This window comes from Bos indicus x Bos taurus, chromosome 5, assembly GCF_003369695.1.
Source record: "Bos indicus x Bos taurus breed Angus x Brahman F1 hybrid chromosome 5, Bos_hybrid_MaternalHap_v2.0, whole genome shotgun sequence".
NCBI lineage: Eukaryota > Metazoa > Chordata > Mammalia > Artiodactyla > Bovidae > Bos > Bos indicus x Bos taurus.
The window spans coordinates 89,474,096-89,499,477 of record NC_040080.1 but is presented as its reverse complement, the minus strand read 5'-3'; the positions used below and the strand labels follow the sequence as shown (position 1 = coordinate 89,499,477).

General features: G+C 48.8%; 2 protein-coding genes across 6 annotated transcripts; both read left to right on the top strand.

Moving 5' to 3' along the window:
- The first annotated feature begins 68 nt into the window (after positions 1–68).
- PRKAG1 (protein kinase AMP-activated non-catalytic subunit gamma 1) lies at positions 69–15,001 on the top strand. The gene is made up of 12 exons (XM_027542738.1): positions 69–179; positions 5,189–5,237; positions 11,982–12,091; positions 12,306–12,387; positions 12,484–12,542; positions 12,681–12,726; positions 12,829–12,883; positions 13,174–13,300; positions 13,398–13,563; positions 13,712–13,749; positions 14,018–14,164; positions 14,295–15,001. Exons 1-12 carry the CDS (start codon positions 171–173, stop codon positions 14,397–14,399), a joined length of 993 nt encoding a protein of 330 aa, XP_027398539.1. The 5' UTR covers positions 69–170; the 3' UTR covers positions 14,400–15,001.
- Positions 15,002–15,534: 533 nt separating this feature from the next.
- Positions 15,535–21,988, top strand: DDN (dendrin). Of its 5 annotated transcripts, XM_027542735.1 has the most exons (4): positions 15,535–16,264; positions 18,099–18,170; positions 18,596–20,408; positions 20,639–21,988. In XM_027542735.1, exons 1-4 carry the CDS (start codon positions 16,122–16,124, stop codon positions 20,645–20,647), a joined length of 2,037 nt encoding a protein of 678 aa, XP_027398536.1. In that variant the 5' UTR covers positions 15,535–16,121; the 3' UTR covers positions 20,648–21,988. The 5 variants fall into 5 exon arrangements, with proteins under 5 accessions (XP_027398536.1, XP_027398533.1, XP_027398535.1 ...); XM_027542732.1 differs by having other exon boundaries at positions 15,547–16,264; positions 18,596–21,988; XM_027542734.1 differs by lacking the exon at positions 15,535–16,264 and adding an exon at positions 16,274–17,248 and having other exon boundaries at positions 18,596–21,988.
- The last annotated feature ends 3,394 nt before the right edge of the window (positions 21,989–25,382 follow it).

Genomic DNA, 25,382 nt, shown 5'->3' with positions numbered 1-25,382 from the left:
GAGGCCAGGACACACCAGAAGGGTGAGCTTCCCCGCTTTCCGCCCTTGGCTTGCGTAGGTTCTGACGTAGGCGGAAGTGCGTCGCGGTACCGGACGTGGGGCGGGGCCTTCTCCGCCCCCTTGCCCCGGGCCAGCTTCCTAAAGCGAAAGAACCCAGCCGGCGTCTCGCGATGGAGGCGGTGAGGAGCGCGGGAATGTGGCGGGGGGCGGGGGTGCGCTGTGGAGCCCGAGACCCCAGTCAGAGGACTGGGGAACCGGGACCGGCGCTGGTGCCCAGTCAAAGAGAAGCAGGGTGTCTGTCCTAGACCGTGACCCTGCTCCTCCGCTCTTTGGCTGAGCGCATCTCAGCGACTGGGCCGCGCCGGTGCCTGCCTTCGGTCCACGATACTTTAAGCCCGAGCGGGCAATGACTCCTGCCTCCCTCCTTGAAACCCACGCACTCTCTGGCGATCTCGGACCTCCTCCTCATTTAGCACCTCAAGCCCTTCAGAGGTTTGCCTGAGAGAGAAGGGTCGTGAGCCAGCTTCCTTAGGTGAAGCAGGGGGTTCCGAGGGACCCCCGCTTGCAGGTAGCACCTGGTCCCCAGTTGTCCGAGTGTGATCCATAGAATCTTTGGCAGGAGGGACGTCTGAAAGACTTATACTGCTTTGAGGTGTTCAGCGAGATAACTTAGCCTTAATAAGACTGAAAAGTGGGGTTTCCCTGAAGGAGGGACTTTTCCAGTGTTTGAGGCCACTGTGTCCCTGATCTAGTTTAGGTCATGCCCTGCTCTGCGATTCTGAGCAGGTGTGTTGGCCTAGCTCCTTCTTGGGTAGCAGGCATTGACAGATTGTGGCAGGACCCTGTCATCCTCCCTAACTTGCTGCAGGCCCCCTACTATCTGCTTGTACCTCCCCTCACTCTCAGGAGCCTTGGTCTGGCACTCTGGAACCCTTCCCATTCTCTTCCTTCCTTCCATGTATTCTTTGTCAGAGTAGCTCTTCCTCTCCTGGTTTTTTTATCATCTCCTACTGTAGTTGTATGACGGCTGCAGGTTCACCTTTCTCTCCATCAGTTACATGCCCAGAGTAATTCCCTTATTGTGCTCTTTCTCTGCCTGCAGAGAGGTCATGTCCCTCAGGTTATAAAGAAGAAATCAAACCAAAGTAAAATGATTTGCAGCTGGTCACCCAGGCAAGGGAGTAAGTTCTTATAGATTAGAATTTTGAGCAAAAATAAAAGGTGTTCTTCCATTAAATTCAAAATGACATTATTTTTTACTTATTATATGGATTTTCTAATTTAGCCATCATATTTTATGTACTAGATTAGAAGCTTCTTGGAATAGAAATTGTTCTAAAAAGAAAAAAAAAGGGAGTACACTGGCAGTCCAGTGGTTAGGACTCGACCTTTTCACTGCTAGAGCCTGGGTTTGATTGCTGGTGGAATTAAGATACCACAGGCCACGTGGTGCAGCTGATAAATAAATAAAATGAAGAAAAAAGAGAAACCCCACTTTGAAAATGCTTAGCCTAACTGCAGTGGAGGCAAGGGCAAGTCAGTGACAGCTGTTATTTAAGGTAGATTGTAGTGAATGCTATCATTAAGATGCAAAAAAAGGACTGTGGCACCATAGGGGAGGGAGAAATTACTGTCAGCCCACTAGAGGGCATTGCGGGTTGAGAGAACAGTGTGAGCAAGGGCATAGAAACTGGGGTGTGTAGCGATTAATTGGGGGTCAGCCAGTGGCTGACCAGCCAGTTATGTCCAACCTAGATAGCATATTCAAAAGCAGAGACATTACTTTGCTGACAAAGGTCCGGCTAGTCAAGGCTATGGTTTTTCCTGTGGTCATGTATGGATGTGAGAGTTGGACTGTGAAGAAGGCTGAGCGCTGAAGAATTGATGCTTTTGAACTGTGGTGCTGGAGAAGACTCTTGAGAATCCCTTGGACTGCAAGGAGATCCAACCAGTCCATTCTGAAGGAGATCAGCCCTGGAATTTCTTTGGAAGGAATGATGCTAAAGCTGAAACTCCAGTACTTTGGCCACCTCATGTGAAGAGTTGACTCATTGGAAAAGACTCTGATGCTGGGAGGGATTGGGGGCAGGAGGAGAAGGGGATGACAGAGGATGAGATGGCTGGATGGCATTGCTGACTCGATGGACGTGAGTCTGAGTGAACTCCGGGAGCTGGTGATGGACAGGGAGGCCTGGCGTGCTGCGATTCATGGAGTCGCAAAGAGTCAGACACGACTGAGTGACTGAACTGAACAGTGGCTGATGTTGCTGGAACTTTGGATTTTGATCATAGTTGGAGAAAAGACTGGGAAAGTAGGTTGAGGTCAGGTTGAAGATATTGCATATCACATTAAGTTTGAACTTTGTTTTGTAATAAGGGGACCCATGGAAGATTTGGGGCTTCCCAGGTGGTGTGAGTGGTAAAGAACTTGCCTGCCAATGCAGGAGACACAAGAGACACAAGTTCAGTCCTTGGTCAGGAAGATCCCCTGGAATAGTAATGACAACCACACCAGTATTCTTGCCTGGAAAATTCCATGGACAGAGGAGCCTAGCGGGCTATAGTCCATGGGGTTGCAAAGAGTCGGACATGACACTGCATGCACATACACACACACACACAGATATATGAGCAAGGTAGTGAGTGTACTTTAAGAATATTCCTAATAACTTTCTGTAAATGGAGGAGCTACTTCAGAAAGTAGTGAGTTCTTGGTTCCTGGAGTTGAAACCTGAGATGCCTGGGGAGAGAACTTAGTGACAGCATGAAAGACAAATTGAAGAGGAAATAGATTTCCTCTTCTCTTGAACTGTCAGGAATAACAGTTTAGAGAATGTTGCAGAAATGTGATGTAAGAGGCTATGTTAATGCTGTGAAAGTGGAAAGGAGCGAGATAGATTTGAGGCATTTATTTCTAACATAGCAGCTTAGTTGATAGACATTAAGGACAAGTTTAGGTCACACCCTGCTCTATCATTCTAAGCAGGCATGTTGGGATAGCTCATTCTTGGAGAAATCAAGACCACAGTTCAGGCACCTGGGAAGAGAGCAATACAAAAGCAGAGGTGGGAACCACAGTTAAGAATAATAGGATTAAAAAAAAAGAATAATAGGATTGGAGGGACAGATGCTCTTCTGTCTTGTAGTGAAGCATTTGAGGCGTCTCTGTGACAACTGTGGTGGTCCAGCAAACAACTGGAAAGGTGGATCAGGAGTTTGGAAGAAATTGTGAGTCTTGTAGCAGATGTAGGGTGTGTCTCTGTGAATAATATTTTGTACTTATGTAGTACAGTAGTCTCAAGTGCCCTCTGTTATTAAATGTAGAGAGAGTAGACATAATTGCCCCACTCCTGTGTGGAGAAACAGGCAGAAAGAAAGTCATATTCAATTGTGTCTGACTCTTATGTAGGTATATATGTCTCTGTTTAGCTGTATGTCTTTTCTCTCTCTGTAATGTAGTCTTAGATCTCTCTGTCCATATCAGTGTGAATCATTACCAGTTTGAGTGTTGAGAAGCAAAACACTTGAGAATTATATGCAAACCCACATGCTAGGTGATATGAGAGAAAGATACAAAGAAGTGTAAGATAGTTTCAGGCTTCCAGGAATTTACAGTCTGTTCAGATAGATAATGAACAAAATAACTGTAGCACAGTGAAGTAAGTAAGTATCAATCATATGGTCGGTACAATAATTTCTACAGAAGTCACTGTTTCTGCTTCTTTGTATAGGTCTTTGTGAGACTGCTTTACTGCTAAACAGACCTCTCTCCCACTTATAAATGATGAGGCTGTTGTTCCGATAGCTATGCCAAAATGCCAGGCCATGATGAAAGTCTTATGCAGCCTAGAGAGAAGAGAGGGAGATTACACCCCTGCCCCAACCCTGGCCTATTAGAGGAGGGAAATTTAGAGCTATCCAACCAACTTGACCCTGTTTACCAGCCACCCTCCCAGATTCAAGCCAAGGCCTTTAAATTCATGTTACTACTGCAGCTGTGGAGGTGAAGTGTGACTTTAAGTTACTTTGGGAATATTACCCAAAAAGAGCAAATAGAGTCAAAACTATTGATTCCAGCAGACAAAAATGATCATGATCTCTCCTGGGTTTCTAGATAACAATGAAATTTCCAAATGTTCCCACTTGAGGGAGCACTGAGATGCTCTGAAGGTTTCTCTGTATTCAGAGCACTTTCTAATCTCAGACTGTCTTAAACAGGGAAGCTTAGAAAACCTGTCCCCTCTGGGCTATAGCAGGCTTTGACTCACAGGGGTGCTGAGAGGACTCAGTTCCCTAGTTTCAGAACATTTATCCTTTTCATCTACCCCTCAGTCATTCAAACTTTGATCCTTGGTGACAGCCAACTGCTGGGACCCTCCCCAGATGCGGCCCTCTCATGGTAAGGTGCATGTCGGTGACTCAGGAGCCTGCGCCTACACTTAGTGACTATTTGAAGGAAAGCAGTGTTGTCTCTCCAGCTTCCAGGTTTTTATAAATAAGTCTGTGAAAGTCTTGTGGGGCCAACTTTAAGCTCATATTTTCTAGTGTCAGCTTTTAAGTCCTAATGTTTCATTAGGCAATGTAGTATATAAGACCATGAGCTTTGGAACCACACAAACCTGTATTCAGATCCCCATTTCACCCCTTGCCAGCCATGGGCAGTTTGCTTAATATTTCTTGAACCTCAGTTTCCTAATCTGTGAAAATAAGGCTGATAATAGTATTCACCTAAGGGTTATATGGAGAAGGCAATGGCACCCCACTCCAGTACTCTTGCCTGGAAAATCCCATGGACAGAGGAGCCTGGTAGACTGCAGTCAACGGGGTCGCTAGGAGACAGACACGACTGTGTAACTTTCAAGTAGACAACCTGAGCGACTTCACTTTTACTTTTCACTTTCATGCATTGGAGAAGGAAATGGCAAGCCACTCCAGTGTTCTTGCCTGGAGAATCCCAGGGACAGGGGAGCCTGGTGGGCTGCCATCTCTGGGGTCGCACAGAGTTGGACACGACTGAAGCAACTTAGCAGCAGCAAGGGTTATAAAGATTAAATGAGATAATATTTCTGAAGGACCTTGTAGTGCTTTAAAGGAAGTCATTAGTTCACCAGCCCTTCCCCTAATGTTTCCAGGCTCAGATGGATGGAGCGTAAGACAGGCTGAATCTTTGTTTCTCTTGTCTTTCCAGGTCCCTTCTTCAGATAGCTACCCAGCTGTGGAAAATGAGCATCTTCAAGGTAAGTTTACTGAGGAAAGGCAACTGGTATGAAAACAATAACCTGATCCTAATTCGTATTCAGCAGTGCTTTTGAATTTTTCCCAGAGTCTTCCCTGGGAAAATCAAGGCTGGGCCAGATAATGTGCCAAACCACATAAATCAGGAACAAGTGATTTTGTGAGAAATCCTAAGAATAAATCTTGGGCATGGTGAGGATGATTAATATCTTCAGTCATCAAACCACTTGAGAGAAACTTTTGAGGTACAGGGAGAACTTCCATAGGCAATTCTGGGATGGTTAACCATGTTTTAGAAGTCCCTGGAATGTTCTGAGTAGCCCAAACAATGCCACTAGGATTTTACCATCTAGCGATCTCACTAAAGCCACTGAGTATACACAAGAAATTATAGAAGGGACTTGAAAACCCTTAGAACTAATCCAGAAATAGAGGCACTAAACCCTAAAATTCAGGACACAGGAGAAGGGAATTCCAGCATCTGCCCAAATACCTGGTTAGAGCAGGGTGGTCCAACCCGGTCATCTGGAAAGAAGCAAAATTATAGGCATCTCTGGTAAAGGGTTTTGCCCAGGAACACTCTTAGTCTTTCTTGGACGTGTTTATGGCATTAGGAATACATACTTTCTCAGAGGATTAAAATATGGGATGAGATTCTGGGATATATTATTAAAGGTCTGTGAGTTCGCCACAAGAATTTTTAAATGTTCTATTTCCATGTCGTTAGTATCCAGAAATTAATATAGTCATATTTTGAATTTATCTGGATGATTCTTTATAATTGATGACTGCAACGTGATGTCAGTGCTTATTTTGTGTTTCTGAGTGCATTTGCATTAGCATCAACTGAGGCAGGCGTAAGAAACTCAAATTGTCTACATGGATCAAGTAGTGACGTGGGTTGCATATGATTACAATAACCTGTGGTTCTCGTTGCATCTAAAAGGAGGCAGCAACTAGCCTAGTCTGGTTAATTGCTGCTGTTCAGGAATTCAAGACCTAGTTTTGTCAGATCTTCTGATTATGAAAAGAAACTTAGAATTTGGATTCTTATAAATCTCCAGAATTTTTTAATTGGGCACTAATTTAAATTATTTAAATTAATTATTTAAATTAATTATTTAAATACCATGAAAACCAAACCAAATATGTTTGCAGGCCTGTAGCCTGTAATACTGGAGAAGGCAATGGCAACCCACTCCAGTACTCTTGCCTGGAAAATCCCATGGATGGAGGAGCCTGGTAGGCTGCAGTCCATGGGGTCGCTAAGAGTCGGACAAGACTCAGCGACTTCACTTTCACTTTTCACTTTCATGCATTGGAGAGGGAAATGGCAACCCACTCCAGTATTCTTGCCTGGAAAATCCCAGGGACAGAGGAGCCTGGTGGGCTGCCGTCTACGGGGTCACACAGAGTCGGACACGACTGAAGTGACGTAGCAGCAGTAGCAGCAGCAGCAGCCTGTAATATTATTTAACTATCATTGTAGCATGTCTTGAACTGGTATCAAAAGACACGTTCTTGGGAGTCTGTGAGTTTTCAAATTCGAAGAACAATGGTGGCCTTCCAGTAAGAGATGGTGGGTTTAATACATGTATCTACTTTTGTTCCTTCACAAAAAGCCACTATGGAGAAGGAAATGGCAACCCACTCCAGTACTCTTGCCTGGAAAATCTCATGGACTGAGAAGCCTGGTAGGCTACAGTCCATGGGGTCGCAAAGAGTCGGACACGACTGAGCGACTTCACTTTCAAAAGAATGCTGATTATCCCCATAAAAGCACTAATTTGCTGAATTCTAAAATATTTCTAAAATAGTTTCAGAGTTGCTTTTTTCAAACCATTATAAAAACAAACCTACTAAAAAAAAAAAAAGCCACTAAAGCCACCAGAAGGAATTATTCTTGAAGGTACAAAAACCATCAAAATAGGGAGAACAAGCAAGGAGACAATGGCAATGAATTTTTGGAAGCTGGAAAGCAGACAGAAGGGTGGTAAATGACTTAGCATACCTGAGAAAACTCAACTGTAACTAGCAGAGGGGAAAGCCTAGAAGCGCTGAAGGTCTAAGGAGGAGTCACATCCCAAGACTTCCTACCCCACTAAGTGCAGCTGGAGAACTGCCCATCCTAACTTTGGCACAGACTGGAGGTACAGAAAGGGGCTGAGGTACTGTGCTGAAAACATAAGCGTGAGGTGAACTAGATGCTGAGACCCTAGTCCTTTTCCCGCACTCAGTTTTCAGAATGCTGACAGAAAAGACTTCATCCTCAAGCACAAAGTCAAATGAATAATCCTTTTCTTCAGAATCCCACTGAAGGAAAAACCTAAAAATATTAGTACTGACTGTTCCCCATCTAAATGGTTCACAGTTAACAAGGCTCATCTACACACATAGAACTTCTAATCAGCTTTAAAGACTCCATTCTTAAAATATGGTTTGAATCCTCCTTTAAACCAAGGATTACCAGACATCTAAAGAAAGCCTCTAATGTGAAAAGAGTGATCCAAATTGTCCCCCCAAATGAAGAAGAAAAAAGAAAAAGATAAACAGGAAAAAAAGCAACAGTGGGAAAAGTCAATGCATAAAGAAGAAAACTTTAAAAACTAACATTAATACTTACTCAAAGAACATATTTCCACCATGAAGCAAGTATAGGATGCAATTTTTTAAAGAAAAGGAATGTTCAGAAAAGAAAAAAGGAGCTCTTAGAGATTAAAAATATAACAGCAAAAGCGTTAAACTAAGTAGGAGGTTTGGAAAATCAAGTTGAAGAAATCTCTCATAAAGTAAGAATTAAAAATCAAAGTGAACTCACAGACATAGAAAATAAACTTACGGTTACCAAAGAAGAAAGAAGGGGGATTTATTAGGAGTATAGGATTAGCAGATACAAACTACTATATATATAAAAGAAACAACAAGGTCTTACTGTATAGCACAAGGATGTTTTGTATTTGGTATCTTGTAATAAACTATAATGAAAAAAGTGAAAAAAGAGAAAATAGAAAAAAGAAACAGTGGTTAGTACCTCCTTATCCTTGGGGGATACATTGCAAGATTGCCAGTGGATGCCTGAAACCACAGATAGTATTAAATTGTATATATAATGTTTTTTCCTATATATCCTGACTTTTATACATACATACCTATGAGTGTATGCATGCTAAGTTGCTTCAGTCATGTCTGACTCTGTGTGACCATATGGACTATGTAGCCTGCCATACTTCTCTGTCCAAGGGATTCTTCAGTTCCCATGCACTCCTCTGGGGGCTCTTCCCTACGCAGGGATCGAACCCACATCTTTTGTGTCTCCTTCATTGACAGGCGAGTTATTTACCACTAGCACCACCTGGGAAGCCCCGTGCATACCTATGATAAAGTTTAATTTACAAATTAGGCACAGTAAGAGATTAACAACAACAATAATAAAATAGAACAATGATAACAGTGTACTAAGAGTTATGTGAATGTAGTTGGTCAATCTAATAAGAATAAGGTGTATGTGTGCTCATTTGTGTCTGACTCTTTGTGACCCCACGGACTATAGCCTGCCAGGCTCCTCTGTCCAAAGAATTTTCTAGGCAAGAATACTGGAGCGGGTTGCCATTTCCTACTCCTGGGGATCTTCTCAACCCAGGGATCAAACCTGCATCTCTCAGTCTGTCTACCTCTAAATATCTTACTGTACAAACATAATACTTTTCACATCTTGACTAAGCACTTTTCACACACTGACCCTATAACTTTTGCAATTGAATTGCAACAGCAAAACTAGCATAATTTCCTGTTTCTTCTCAGTTTCACAGATAGACGATTCATTTTTATCATAGATCTTAGCAACCTCAGCATATGATTGTTTTTCTTTCCCTTATTAAGTTGAGAACTTTCACCTTTTCACTTATAGGAAGCATTCTAGGTTTTAGGACTTCCCTGGTGGCTCAGTAGTAAAGAATCCGCCTGCTGTCCAGGAAATGGGTTCCATCCCTGGGTTGGACACTCAAAGAGTTGGACACCACTGAGCGACTAATCACACACACACAGCATTAGGGCTTCAATTTTACATATGCTTTATAGCCAATTAGTAAATAAAATAAGGGCTTGTTATTGTTGTTTAGTCGCTAAAGTAGTGCCAGACTTTGCAACCCCATAGACTGTAGCCTGCCAGGCTCCTCTGTCCATGAGATTTCCCAGGCAAGAATACTAGAATGGGTTACCATTTTCCTTCTCCAAGAAACTCGGAGTCTTAACCACTAGGCCATCAGAGATGTTCTCCAAAAAAAGGGTTACTTGCACACAAGCACAGTGATAACATCCATGACAGTCTGATCACTGAGAGAGCTACTAATGAGTAGTGGATGGGATGTGGTGGACAAAGGGATGATTGCCTCCCAGGGCTGGAACTGAGCTGAATAGCAAGAGATTTCATCACGCTGCTCAGGATGCCACACAATTGAAAACTTATGAATTGCTTGTTTCTGGAATTTTCTATTTAATATTCAGACAAGGTTTGATTGTGGGTAACTGAAACGGTGGAAAGTAAAACCCTGGATTAGGTGAGCGGGGCAGGGGGAACTACTGTGTTTTAAAAACAACAAAAACAAACGTTAAGGGTTAGTTTTGGAAGTCCAAATAATAGGAGTTACAGAAGGAGAAAAATGACAACACAGAGGGAAGGAAACAATCAAGGAAGTAATTCAAGAACATTTCCTAGAACTGAAGAACATTAGTTTTTTCGTTGAATATTCAGCACAACGGGTGAAATTCTCCCACCCAAAGCACAATCATCATAAAATTTCAGAACACCGAACAAAGAGAAGATCCTGAGTTTCCAGAGAGAAAATAACAAGACATATACAAGGAATCAGAAGGGCCTAGGACCCCAAACTCTCAATAACACCAGAAGCTTGGAAGGCAATGAAGCAGTGCCCTCAATATTCTGCAGGAAAATAAAGTTCAACCTAGAATTCTGTAGCCAGACAAATTTAAATCAAAGACGAGGGTAACATAGAGATGTCTGCAGGGTGCAAGGTCTCAAAAAATTTACCTCCCATGCACCCTTTCTCAGGAAGCTACTGGAAAATGTGCTTCACCAAAACAAGGGGATAATCAAAAAAGAGGAAATCATGGGATACAGGACACAAGAGTGCTAATACAGGAGAGACGTAAAAGGGGTCCCAGGATGGAAATGAAGGAAGATCTCAAGATGTCAGAAGTGCATGGCAGGCAAACCAGCCCAGATTTGAGCAGGTCAGAAGGCTCCAGAGAGACTTCTTTGGGTAGTTAAATTGATAGACTATCCCATGCTTCTGAACTTCTTGAAAGGAGACTTAAACAATTGATAAAGAGTTTGGGGATTGAATTAGTTATAAGTACTAAACACAGAGAACTAAGCAAACAGACAATTATTAACTCCAAGGAAAACAAAGTTGTGAAGGAAAAAAAAAATCAGACTTTACTACTTGACATAGCTCAGAATAATGAATATTCAGTCAAATTACTTAAATACTGATGCAGTTTAACTTCTGGGAGAATGGAGAGTTAGGAGGTACAGGTTTATAATGGGGTCCTGGTAGGAAATAGAATTGAAAATTTTCATCTTCCTCATATGATAATAGAGAGTGCCTGTCATCTTCCTTGCATGATAATAGTTAATGCCTAAAAGTGAAAAAAAAAAAAAGGTAGCAATATAAGCATATTATTTATATACATAGAAATAAGTACCAAATAATCAGCTAAAAGAGGTTTCATCTCTGGGGAGGGGTGAAGTGAGGTGGGTGCTAGGAACTGCAGTTTGTCTTAACAAAATTATAGAACTATTTGACTCTCTAAACTGTGTACCTATATGACTTTGGTAAAAAAATTAAAAATGAAAAACAACTGATTAGGATTTAAGAGCATGAACTTTGGAATCACGTAGATCTATGTTTGAGCCTTTCTTGTTACTAATGATATGACGTTGAACAGTTTTTGTTTTATGGCTTTCTGTCTGTTTTCTCAGCTGAAAAATGACAATATTTGCCTTACAGATTAAATGACATAATATTTTTAGATATACAAGCATACCATGTAGCACATTTGGGCTGTTCTTTTGGGGGTTGCTGCTCCAGTAGAGCAAGCAGTTAAAATCAGAGGAATGGAAAGCCATTTGTCTAGAGTAGGTGGGGTGACTTCTGATTCACACGGTCATCCCAAGATGGACTCTCAGGTTGTTTGGGACCAGGTCAGTTGAGCACTGGGCTCTAACTTAGTGCTGTTCTAAAATGGCCCACCTTGGTCCATGACTTCCTCATCTGTGAATCTAACAAGAATTTTAAGAAGTTTACTTCTTGGATTTTAAGAAGCTTAATTACATTTTAATTGAGAAAGAGAACAAGTGAAAATGTGCTAAATATATGAGAAGGAAAATGAGTTAAAGGTGAGGAAAAAAAAAAACTTTTAGACTAGAACAGGTTAATGAAAGTTTAATAGATTTTCTGTTTTAGTCAGCCATCTTTTGCATAAGGAGCCAGTAGATACAGTTCTGCCTGGGGGTGAAGTTGGATGAAATGGTTTCTAAGGAGTTTATCCAGGTTTTGTGGGAACAATAGCAACAAAACAGAATACCTGTTCCTGTTGTCCTTTATAAGGGGGCCTTATAAATCATGCTGTAAATATCTGAGCAACTACAACACTTTGATTTGCTGCCTCTTTTGATTGCGAGTTGTTGCATGGGAGGAAGCTACTAACCATCCCACCCCATGCAGAGACTCCGGAATCCAATAATAGCGTGTATACTTCCTTCATGAAGTCTCATCGCTGCTATGACCTGATTCCCACAAGCTCAAAACTGGTTGTATTTGATACTTCCCTTCAGGTGGGTGAAATCCTCTTTTCCCTTCAGGTGGGTGAAATCCTCTTTTCCCTTACCCCTTCCTCAGAGCCGCTGGTTCAATACCTCATCCCAAGGGTGATGAGCTTGTCTTTCTATGTGGTTAGGGTCCCATTTTCCCCAGCATATCCAACCCCTGTTCTTTTCCAGCCCTGCCTCCTGTGAATTTTCCTTTGTGGTTATTACTCTTTCACTACAGGTGAAGAAAGCTTTCTTTGCTTTGGTGACTAATGGTGTCCGGGCGGCCCCTTTGTGGGATAGTAAGAAGCAGAGTTTTGTGGGTAAGCAGTTTTTGGAACACTGTTTTATTGGCATCTTGTACTGGGCATGGAGAGAAGCTTTTGAGCAGTGCTGAGGGCTGTTATCTTGGCCTCTAGGCATGCTGACCATCACTGATTTCATCAATATCCTGCACCGCTACTATAAATCAGCCTTGGTAAGGCTCCTGAGCCCATGACCAAAACCACTTTCCTGCCCAGAGTCCCTCACTCTCATTTCCTTTCTTCCAAGCAAACTACAAGGGGTTAATACAGCAGAGAGATCGAGTCTCGAGTTCTGTTGCCTCTGCTTTCAGGTGCAGATCTATGAGCTGGAAGAACACAAGATAGAAACTTGGAGAGGTATGTGGAGAGCCGAGGGTTGTAAAAGGATAAAGGGATGGAGAGTTTCCTGGGAAACAGTTTTTCATGGTAATATTTTGTGAACCTCCCTTTTCCCTTCAGAGGTGTACCTACAGGACTCCTTTAAACCACTTGTCTGCATTTCTCCTAATGCCAGGTGAGTTCCACCTACCCATTTGTCCGGAAGGGGAAAGAGCCTTGCCATCAGCATAGCTGAGGCCCTAGATACCCAAAGAGCCGGGAATAGAAGAGAAAAAAAGACACTCCTCCCACATACACACACATGCACACACACGCATGCACATTCTTTAGGTCTGGTCTGAACCCCCTGCTCCTCTCCTTAACCACCTGTTTTCCCTGTTTGTAAGCACACCCTAAATTAGAGCTACTTCAGCACCCTCAGGCCCACCACTGTGGGACTTACCATTAATCCCTGCCTTCCCACAGCTTGTTTGATGCTGTCTCTTCATTAATTCGAAACAAGATCCACAGGCTGCCAGTTATTGACCCGGAATCAGGCAACACCCTGTACATCCTCACCCACAAGCGCATCCTCAAGTTCCTCAAGTTATTTGTAAGTGCTCCTCACCTTCTTAGATACTGGTTGGAGGAGTATCCAAGGGTAGTTTGAGGGGCCTTGAAAAAAATCAAGGTGATGGTTGTTTCCTCAGATCACCGAGTTCCCCAAGCCAGAGTTCATGTCTAAGTCTCTGGAAGAGCTACAGATTGGCACCTATGCCAACATTGCTATGGTCCGCACCACCACCCCTGTGTACGTGGCTCTGGGCATCTTTGTACAGCACCGAGTCTCAGCCCTGCCAGTGGTGGATGAGAAAGGTGAGGGATCGGGCACAGGGAGAGGAGGGCTCCAGGGAGGCTGTGGGAAAATCTGCTGTCCCCTCAGCTCAACCTGGAAGGTGATTCTGTAGGCAGGGGGAGCCTTGGATGCCAGATCCTCCTTGCTGAGCTGCCTCTGTCCCCCTAGGGCGTGTGGTGGACATCTACTCCAAGTTTGATGTTATCGTGAGTGATTGTGGGGGCGGGGTTGGGAGGTAGGGAAAGGGGTGGGGTGTTGAATGTGGAGAGGGAGAAGAAGAGTCTCTTCTGGGACCTAAGGGTTTTGGAAGCTTCCAAGCTTTCAAATTCTCTTTGAAAAGGAATTGAATGAGCTGGGCGAGGCTTGTGGGCATGGCTGACACCTACTTTAAATCACTCTGTGAGGTGGGGTGGGCTCAGGGTTTGGCGGCTGGCTCCCTTGCTTCCCTGCATGAATCTTCCTCTCTCTCCCCAGAACCTGGCAGCAGAAAAGACCTACAACAACCTAGATGTGTCAGTGACCAAAGCCCTGCAACATCGATCACATTACTTTGAGGGTGTTCTCAAGTGCTACCTGCATGAGACTCTGGAAACCATCATCAATAGGCTGGTAGAAGCAGAGGTAGGAGGGCCAGCAACCCAGAAGGAGCTGGGGGAGCAGCTCTGGTCTGGCATGGAGGGTGGGGACTGACGGGCTCACCTTCACTGAGGCTGGCACTGAACATCCCTTTCTCCCTCATGGCTCTATGCAGGTTCACCGACTTGTAGTGGTGGATGAGAATGATGTGGTCAAGGGGATTGTATCCCTGTCTGACATCTTGCAGGCGCTGGTGCTCACAGGCGGAGAGAAGCCCTGAGCCCGGGGGAAGGGGTCGTGCAGCACCAGGGCATATGCCCCACTCACTGCCTGCCCAAAGCTCTGAGAACCACAAATGAGACCTTTAGAGAATTGTGACTGTTCCCTGCCCAGGAGCCCCCTACCCTTCTACATGGGAGGAGGGAACGTGTGGGGGAGGAAGGAAAATGGATTTTTAGCTCTCCTTATCCTCACCCAGCCCATCTTAGCCCCTTTCTTTTTAGACATAGCCCCCTATCTGAGTGACCTATGGACTCTGTGCTCCTCAGGCAAATCCTGATCTCTAAGAGATCCCCAGACCTCATCCAGCCTTTGCCTCTGTCCCTGACTCCACCCTAAGAAAATAGGCACAACAGAACTCTGCATAAAGATGTTTTTATTCATCATGTTTCATGCTGTATGGAGGAGGCTGAGTCCATGTAGTGGCATTTCTTCCTCTAATGCGAGTGGGGAGGATCATGGGGAGGAGGGCCCTTGGCTTCCTGTGCTGTATGCATATGAAAGGAGATGAGAGTTGCAGGGAGGGGGAGGGCAGAGTGGTTAGCTGAGGTTATTGCTTTTCCTGGCAAACCTAATTAAAATGACAGGAGCCTCTTCATGGTATTTCGGTGTTTGATTTTTGTAGTTGCTCCAATGTTTCTACTTCATATGGCTTCTTCAACTCATCATTAAGATCAACAATAATAGCGCACACACACATATATTAAACTGTGTGCCAGCCACCATTCTCAGTGCTTTACATATATTACTTCAGTTAATCCTCAGAACAATAGTAGATACTATTTCAGTTTTACAAATTTTTTTTTAACTGAGGTACAAAAAGGCCAAGTAACTAGCCTATGGCCACACAGTTAATAAAAAGTAGAGCTAGGATTTGAGCTGAAACAGTCTTGCTTTAGAACTTATGCACTTTACCACTACAGTAGATGCACTGTCTTTCTAATTCTCCGTTCATAACTGTTTCCCACCCTATTCCCTGCAGTCTCCTTATCACCTCGCTTTCTCCTCTGCCTGGACCATAGCTGGCACCCAAGGAAAATTCCATAACAGTGCTAGGTCTCTGTCTCCAGAGAGTAGAAAGACTGAGGGTAGAACTGAGTAGAAAGAGAGAAAGAAAGTCTCTCTACTAGACAGAAAGACCTGCCACTACCATCCACTTTTCTTAGGGAAGGTTGGACTCTGGATTTTGCTGAGCCAACACTGTCTTTGAACTCATAAATCCCTTTCTTCCAAGGTAGATAAGATCTGGAGAGTGAGGGGTGGGGAGCAGCAGGATTATGGTCACCCTGTCAGACCTCTCCCAGTGCTGAAACTGCATGGACCAAAGCAGGAGTCCAAGCAACAGGCACCATAAGGGCTGCTAGATGGTTGGGTATGAACCACATTCTGGGGACTGTCTCACCACTGCCTTAGAGATATGGTACCATTTCCTATCCCAGATTTGAAGGAGTTTCTGAGTACTTCCTTGCCCCCACCCAGACCAGGCCTGATAACTCATGACCCCGGGTATTCTGTACTGATTCCTCCAAACCAGGCTTCTCCATGGAACACAGGGAAAAGCACTGGGCACTCATACAAGCTCTGCTCTCAGTGCTGCGTTGTGGGGCTTCTCCAAAGCCCCTGCTTCTGCATTCACCCCTTCAAAGCTCTCACAGCACATTCCCACACTTGAGGGAGGGAGTTATTAGAATTAGGGTATGTTTATGTGAGTGTGGGTGTGTGCATGATGGAAAGGACAGATGTCGCCTTATGTCACATTCCATCGTGTCTAGGGAGGAGGCAAGGACTTTTAAAGCCTTGGGGCTCTGGTGGGACCTGGGTAGAAGGAACCATCTTCAAGCAAGAGCCATCCCACCGGTATAGCTGGTAGGTGTAAAGCGGGCTGAGCATATGGGATAGAGGATGTTTGGGTTCTCTCTAAAGGTCCATGTCAGGGAGCAGGAGGCCTGGGTTTTGTTTCCGTGGTTCCCAGTAAGTCAGTGCCCATTCTAAAACAACCCTCCTGGCTCATCACCTTAAAAGGAAGGGTCTGTGTCCAAGGGCTGTGTATACTTTAGTGGAAAACAAATTGGGATCTGCTTCTCCTGTCCCCCCAAAAAACCCAACCAGGCAGTCTCAGGGTATGAGGACGGAGCAGAAGGAAAAACAAGGGATAAAGTCTGGGAGCCTCATAGCCTTCTAACCTATTCCTCAGGAGAGGTGCATTATCCGTTCTTCAGCACTGTTGCCATACACACACTTTTCTCCCACCTCCCCGCACCCCTCCTCTCCACTGGAGCTGCTGCCATGGTTGCCAGGCATGGTTGCTAAGTCTCTGCATGGAAGGGTTGGCGTGGGCTGCACTGCCACTAACATTACCATGGTGAATCAGGGGACACCTGGTATAGGCTTGGGGGGAGGGATCATGCAGGCAAACACCCCCACTCGGGACAGAATGAGCCTAAAAGGGGGGCACCTTGAGCACCACTCCAGGTGGGGGTTGAATGAGCTAGGCACTGTGGTAGTGGTGACAGAGAGTGCTACACTGGAAAATGGGGGCCAGTTGTATCATTTCAGTTGCTAGGGGATTAGTTTAGCCAAGAAAGCACACCATTCCGCCTCTACACCCTCTGAAAGGGTGCAAGTGCGTAAGCACTCTTTCCTCCACAAGTATGAGCAGAGTTCAGGCTGAGAACAGTAGGACCCCCAAATCCTGGCTTCTGGATTGGGGGTTGGGAGAGCCTGCTTCAGAGAGAGGGCTCCATGGGTGCCCAAGGACAAACATCTAAGGATGAAAGTGTGGGCCGCTTCGATGGCTAAGACAGACTCCTGTCCTGCTGTGGCATCAGCCCTGGGCACAACACTGAGAGGGTAAGGAGTTAAGGGTGTGGGGGTGACCCTTTTTGAGCTTGGAGGCAGCTCTCCCCCAGAGTTGCACAAAGGCTGCGGGCAAGCCACCACCTCCTCCCTCCACCGCATGGAAGCTGGTTACTCATCTCCTCTGCACCCGAACGCCACTGCCGCTAAAAATAAACCCCCCAGCCGTGGGCCAGCCCTTCCTGCACCCCAACTCCCTGGAAACCAGCAGAGAGTGGCAGGCGGAGACCTTGAGTTCTGTTCCCATCACCTCCCTGATGAAGAAATAAAAGTCTGGGGCAGGATGTCAGGGACAGAATGCTGCTGGTCAGGCACCCTGAGAAGCAGGAGACTGAAGGGTTAAAACGGCGGGAAGGTTGAAGAGACGGGGGCGGGGGTGGGGGCACTGTCATCTTGGCAAGAATAAGAAATCCCCTGCCCACTCGTGCGGGTCCCATTAGGCTTGCGGGACAAGAGCAGTGGGAAGGGGCGCCCAATCCCGGGCCCCAGGGGGCGGTCGTGCACGTGGGGGAGGTAGCAGCGCGGAGCCGTCCGCGCCGTGTCACATGCGCGCGCACACACACACAGACAGGCACACACGTGTGCCTGGGTATATATAGTCCCCAGTCGCTGGGCCTGCCGCTCTGCAGTGGGCGCCGGCTCCCCGGGCTGGGAGGGGGCTTTCGGGGCGGGTGGGAGGGTGGGGGGCCGGGGTGGGGTGGGGCAGGATGCTGGATGGCCAGCTCTTCTCCGAGGGGCCCGATAGCCCCCGGGAGCTCCAGGATGAGGAGTCTGGCAGCTGCCTCTGGGTGCAGAAATCCAAGCTGCTGGTGATCGAAGTGAAGACTATTTCCTGTCATTATAGTCGCCGCGCCCCTCCTCGACAGCTCATGGACTTCCAGGCCAGCCACTGGCTCCGCGGGCCCCAGAGCCGCACGTGAGTGAAGGACGGGTAAGGGGAAGAGAGAGGTGGGGCAGGGATTGGGGTCTGGACCTTCCCGTGGGCACCAGCCAGCGCTGCTGTTACCCCTTCTCTTCCCCACGCCACCCCCAACCCCATCCCGAAGGCTGGGGCCTGACTCATCCCGTTTGTTTGGGGGCACAGGAGTGGGCGTGAGAAAGGGCAGGTGAGATGGGGCAGATACTGTTAAAGTGTGCATGGAGAGATGGTGAGGAGTCCCGCTTCGACTTCAACCCTAACATATACGCACGTGCACACACGCACACACGCACACACGCGCACACACTCACACACACCCCTCCACCCGGCGGCCCCAAGTGGCCTCCAGCGCTCCCAGCTCCCCGGACCTCGGCTCCCTTCCCCCACAAACTGCTCACCTGGGTTCCTGCTCATTGTCCCAGGTGTGGGCCGCGCCCGGGATCCCCTGAGCCGCCGCCCCGCCGGCCCTGGGCCTCCAGGGTGCTGCAGGAGGCGACCAACTGGCGGGCGGGGCCCCCGGCCGAGGCCCGAGCCCGGGAGCAAGAGAAAAGGAAAGCGGCGTCGCAGGAGCGGGAGGCCAAGGAGACCGAGCGAAAAAGGCGCAAGGCTGGTGGGGCCCGAAGGAGTCCCCCTGGTCGGCCCCGCCCGGAGCCTCGGAACGCCCTTCGGGTGGCCCACTCTGCAGGGCTCCCAGCTCCCTCAAGGCCCGAGCGCCTGGGGTCGGTGGGGCGACCGCCCCGTCCATCTGCGCAGCCGCAGAGCAATCCTGGGGCGGCGTGGGCGGGGCCCTGGGGCGGTCGGCGGCCAGGGCCCCCCAGCTACGAGGCTCACCTGCTGCTGAGAGGCGCTGCGGGGATGGCCCCGCGACGCCGCTGGGACCGGCCGCCACCCTACGTGGCTCCACCTTCTTACGAGGGCCCCCACAGGACCCTGGGGACTAAGCGAGGCCCCGAGCCCTCGCAGGCGCGCTCCTCTTCAACCTGTGCGCCGACTAGGACAGAGGGAGGGTGCGCAAAGAAGAGGCTAGATCCTCGGATCTACCGGGACGTCCTAGGGGCCTGGGGTCTCCGTCAGGGGCGGGGTCTCTTGGGGGGATCCCCAGGCTGTGGAACAGACAGGCCAAGGCTGGAGTCCGGTAAGGGGCCCGCGGAGAAAAGCCTGAGGCTGGCTGCTGCTGGTCTGAAGAGTGGTAGCGACGGCCATCCCCAAGCTAAAGCCGCTGGGAGCCCAGGCACAGTTCCTGCGGGGTCTGCCACTGCCACCCCTAGCCCCCCGCGTCCCACTCCCAGGTCCAGACCCCATCCCAGAGGCTCCGGGGAAGGGAGGGAAGGTAGAGACCAGACCTGGCTCCCCAAACGCTGGGTTCCCTCCATTAAAAAGCAGCCGCCCCGGCATAGCCAGACCCTCCCCAGACCCTGGGCTCCAGGAGGCACGGGATGGATAGAGTCCCTGGGTCATAGAGGGGAGGCAGGACCCGAGACCTTAGAGGGTTGGAAGGCGACCCGACGCCCCCACACCCTGCCCCGAAGTTCCCGTGGCCCCGCTCGTGGGGAAGGCGTCTTTGTCATTGATGCCACTTGCGTTGTGATACGCTCCCAGTACGTCCCGACCCCTCGAACCCAGCATGTGCAGCTTTTGCCCGCCGGGGTGCCGCGCCTTGTAGGGAATGCCCCCAGCCAACCGAAACCCAATAAAGAGGAGGGAGAGGGGGCCGCGGTCCTTCCCTCCCCTTGCCGAAAGCTGCCATTGAGCAGTCGCCCTTCTCTCCAACCCAGTGAGGGACGCGGGCTCGAAGCTGAGCGCGGGAAGCCCGCGGACTCCTCACTGGAGGAGCGCGCCTCCCGCATCTTGGGGCTCCCGGTTGGCGAAGTAAACCTACAGGATCCCCCCACGCAGCCAGGTAGCCCAGAGCACTCAGCCTTAGGCCCAGCGGCTTCGCGGGGAGCGCGCGGTGCCGAGGGATCGGAGAAAGTGGCGTCCGGCACGCGGCGCGCAGGCCGGGGCTGGGCGCGAGCCCCTGGACCCTATGCCGGGGCCCTGCGGGAAGCCGTGTCCCGCATCCGCCGCCACACCGCCCCGGACTCCGACTCAGACGAAGCTGCGGAGCTCAGCGTCCATAGCAGCTCTTCTGATGCGAGCGACACAGAAGCCTCGGGCGCCTCCTGGCGGAAAGAGCGGACCGGGCCCCCGGAAGGCGGAAAGACAGCGGAGCTGAGCGGCAATGCCCGAGAGATTGTAGGTGTCATCAGCAAAACCGAGGAGGTCCTCTACGGGGCGAGGGACATTACGGGGACTCCACAGGGAAATAGGGAGCAACAGTGAGAGGCCCTTTATTGTATTTGTGTCCCTTTCTTCCTCACAGACTTCCTTGTACCCCACCTATACCCACCCATTCCCGTACTCAGCATAGAAGGCACACAGATGAGAGGGAGCACATGTCAATTCATGATTTTTTTTTTTTTCAGGAGAGTTGAGGGTGTGCACTAGATTTGAATGCCTGTTCCACTCAGTGCCTGTGGGTAAGGTCTTCAGCAGGGCCCAGTGCACTAACATGGAGCTGAGCAGAGAGGCCTAGGTGGGATTAGGCTGGAGGGCAGGGGTGGGATAGTCAGGGCAACTGCAGGACAGGATCTCTGGGCCGGAGGAAGAAGGTGATGGAGAGGCCTCAGACTGAGGATCAGATGACAGAGAGGCCCTTGGCAGAAGCCACCAGCAAAGCAGAAGAGGAGTCACTTTGGTTTCACAGATCTTGGGTTCCAACCCCAACTCTGACACTGATTTGCTGGGTAACCTTAAGCAAGTCATTTCCCCTCTCCAGTTCCCATAATATGTAAAATGAGGGAGTTCTAAGGTCCATTCCTGATGTTTTGGAGTCCTAGGAGAGGCTCTTATCTCAATCCTCCCCTCCGCAAGACAGGAATAAGTGAACAGAGTCTGAGGGTCCCTGGGTGGCTCAATTCAAGAGATTGTGCAGGGTTTGCAGAAGAGCCAAGTAAGTGGGCAAGGGCTCCTATTCCAGTCTCTCAGGTTTAGGTGTAGGATCCCCGAGGCAGAGCAGGATGGTGGCCTTGTCACTGTCCCTAGTTTGTGGTGGTCTGAGCTGGGGAGGGAAGGCACCCAATGAAGCAGCTTGGGACCTTTAGGCCTTCCCCTGTTCCTCCTCCCCAGTGTCCCTTGGTGATGCTCTAAATAGTTACCACGATTTCCCACCCAGGTGGAATTACCCATCTGAGAGAATCCTGAGAATGTCTTACATGTTTCTGCCTCTTCCAGAAACCAACAAGGGAAGGAAGAGGCTAGTCCCCAAAAGCCTGTAGGTGTGGGGTGTGATACTCGCTGTAGCCACTACGGGGCGCGCGCAGGTCGCGGATTTCCCTCGTAGCTAGTCCCCGAGTCTTGCCAACCCCGGCACTGCCAGTTAATCAATTGCTCCCTAGTTCCTGCGCGCGGGTCCCCTGCCCTGCCGTCTCCAGCCATGCGAGATCGCGAGTAGGCCTCTGGCCTTGCAGACCTCTGGAGCGCGCGGAGCCCCTCTCTGTACTCGTCCACAGCAAACAGCTTGGGATTCAGACACTGAAGTATTTTTTTCTCTTCGATCTCGGACACCTCCTCTGTCTCTATTTACTAGCCATGTGAACTCGGCCAAATCACTTCACCTCCCTGAGCCTCAGTCTCCTCATCCGTCAAATGGGGGTTTATAAACACCTACCTCGCAGGGTTGTTGTGAGGACTTAATGCGATAATGTATGTAAAGCGCCTTGCACAGTACCTGGTACACAGCAGGCGCTCAATAAATCTAACCTTCCCTTTGTCCAGCCTTGGCATCTTTTTCCTCTCACCGACCCATTGCCCACAGCATCTTTCCCCCCAGGGCTCCTGCGCTCCTTCCTGCTCGGTGGGCGGTGGAGGAGACCCCTTTCTCTGATGGAAACTCCGGTGGTCCACCCCTGTCTCCCCCAGTGCGGACTCTCCCTTCTTTGCCCCCCACCCCACCCCACCCCCGCTGACTCTTCCCATTGCTTCGATGCACTCCCCCCACCCCCCATTCCGGGCAAGGGCTGAGTCAGCCTGGGTAAATTTAGCCGCCGACTAGGCAGGCGCGGGGGCTTCGCTCATACTCAGTCGCCGAGTCCTGGCCCGGCCCTCGGCCCCGCCTCTGCCCCCCACCCACCCCCACCGAGTCCTGCCAACAGCAACTCCGGCTCAGCGTTCCGATCCCCAGCCCCGCTCTCAAACCACTTAGAGTTTTGGTCTCCAATTATCTCAGTGTCGCTCCCCACCCGCAACCGGAGAGACTGGGCAGGACTGGGAGTGGGGCAGGGTAGGGAGGCCGCTGGATTGGACCCGAAACTGGGCGTCTGACCTTGGTTCAGTGAAAGGGGTTGGGCGGCGGGTGGGAGCGGGGGGAGGGCGCTTTGGGGGCTTTGAATCTAAATGGATAACATTGGTCAGAGTCACCCAGAAAGGTCCGTCCATCTCAGAACCTGCCTGGAAACCATACTGCCAGGTTTCAAGTTAGCTCTTGCTGGAGGAAGTGAAGTAAGTAGGGGTTCACCTTGGGCAGAGATCAAAGGTTTCTGAGTTCTGTCTTCCTTCCACCTACAGTTCTAACTGCTGCTGATTCTAACTCCTAAACATTTACTGAGCACCTGAGAAGAACTGGGCACTAAGCTAAACTCCAAGAAAGAGATGAGTAAGACCTGCCTGATGGGGTGAAGGGAAAACACGTAAATAATGATAGATTGAGCAGTTGGTGTTAAGTATTATAAAGAATCAAACAAGGCAGATTGTACAGATTCTATGAGATCATGAAAGGCTCCATGAAGGAGGTAGGCATCTGAGATAGCATTTGGGGAAAGGGTTTCCAAGCAGAGGAGACAGCAAAAATAGAGGCGTGAATGTAAGGGAAATGGTTTGTTTAGGAAATTGTCAAATGCTCTGGTTTGACTGGAGTTGAGGATACATTCAGAGAAGATATGGACGATAAAGGCAGGCGTGAAAACAGAGGCCAAGCTAGGGTGAGCCTGGTCCAGCTCAGGGGTGTGTGCCTTTGACCTCTGGGCCTAAGAATAGGATGGACTTAAGGCTAGGAGGAAGACTGAGGAAGACCAGGGCAGTAGTGAGAGCATCTGCCTGGATTTTGCTGTAGGCCTGGGGCTCCCAGGCTCTGGGAGTGGCAGGAGAGGTAAGATGCATGGGAAAGTAGAGGGGCTAGCCCTGGGGAGGGGGTTCCACAATGCTGCCTAGGTTTCTTTGAGGCTGAACACACAGGAGGCTAGTTTTAAGAGCTTATGCAGACTGCTGTCATTATTAGAGAACTATGGTAGTGTTGTATCCAGAACATGGACTCTGGGACCTGGCAGCCTGGGTTTAAATCTTGCATCTACCTCATATTCGATCTTCCCTTGTAGTTCAGTCGGTAAAGAATCCACCTGCAATGCAGGAGACCCAGGTTCCATTCCTGGGTCAGGAAGATTCCCCTGGAGAAAGAAATGGCAACCTCCTCCAGTATACTTGCCTGGGCATGGACAGAGAAGCCTGGTGGGCTATAATCCACGGGGTCGCAAGAGTCAGACACGACTGAGCGACTAAACCACCACCACCACCACCACCACCTCATACTAGCTGTGTGACTTTGGGCCAGTTACTCGACATCTCTGTGCCTTAGCAGCCTCAGTTACAAAATGAAGTTATTAATAGTGTGTTTTTCATAAGCTTGTTGGGAGGATTAATGATTCAATATGTAAAGCACTTAGAACATCTCCTGGCACACAGTAAGTGATATATGTATTGAACTCTGTTATTTCTCTTTAGGGCACTTTCTTTAGTGTTGGGAGTATTAGGTTGGGAGATGGGAAGAGAGAAGTAGAGGTAGAGGAATAGGAGGAAGAGGCAGCAGAGGCTGAGAGGAGAGGGGATTCCTGCGGTGGAGACAAGCAGCCCCTTGACTGGGTGAATGGTGTACTGAGAGCACATGGGTGGTTGGGATGTCAAGTGCAATACCCCCTCCCCCAGGACTTCCTCCATCTTTGCCTAAGGATGAAATCAGCACCAGCTGCTAAAGATCTGGGAGAAAGGGTAGGAGAGGAGAAGGGGAGAAGCTAGTACAGGCCTGGGGGGCCAGCCCTGGGTGAGCCATATCTCAGACTGGCCCTGCAGGGCCCTGTGGGTGGGAGGCTGGAGGCTCCCTGCTGTGAAAATGACTTCTAAATCTGGCTGCGTCTGCCAGCCAGCCAGCCTCAAGACAGAGGCCACAACTACACTGCACCCCCTACCCCATGTTGGGACAGCCTTGTAGGGACGGCAGTGCTGGAGAGTGTGCTCAGATCGGGGCAGCAGCCCTCAGGTTACCACAGAATGCTCCTACCCTTCCACCAGCCAAGTTCTTCCCAGGGAAGCCCCTTTCTGAAGGCAGCTAAGAGCCCCCTCCCCCTTCAGACTCTCAGGAGAGCCCTGGGACTTCCCGAGATAGATCACAAATGGGTAAATGAAACAAAGAATCAGGCCATAACTCTGGGACTTTTCGTCAGGAGTGTGTGTGTGTGTGTGTGTGTGTGTGTGTGTGTGTGTGTGTGTGTGTGAGTGAGGAGGAGAGGACAAGGAGAGATGGCTGAACATGAATATGTAGATATTGTGCATTCACTCAGTTATTCATTTGTTCACTTACCCATTGATCATGGATGCCAGGCCCTAGGGACACATAAAAGACTCAGACCTGTTACCTATCTTCAGGGAGTTCACACATCTAGGCTGTATGAGAAACACGGGAAGGGATTTGGAAGAGGAAACCCACAGAGTCATCACAGTGCAGGCAGTACAATGTAATATATGTTGATAAAGGCATTCCCACAGGGTCTAGGGGAGCACAAAGGCAGGAATGGCTCCCAAACTGTAACTGCTGAGCAGTCGGAATATACCCAAGCTTTTGAGAGACCAGTCACTGAGGGTACACGTGTTAGTGAAGGAGGCTCAGCCTGGGTCCATTATCTCCTCTGCATGTCCTGGTGTGGGGGCTCCCTCCTTTGAAGCCCCTGGTACTACTTAGCCTCTTTTAAAAGTTCTATTTAACATGGACCATTTTAAAAGTCTTCATTGGTGCATCATTTTTGCTTCTGTTTTATATTTTGGTTTTTTGGCTGCAAGTCATGTGGGATCTTAGCTTCCTGACCAGGGATCGAACCAAACACCCCCTGCATTGAAAGGGGAAGT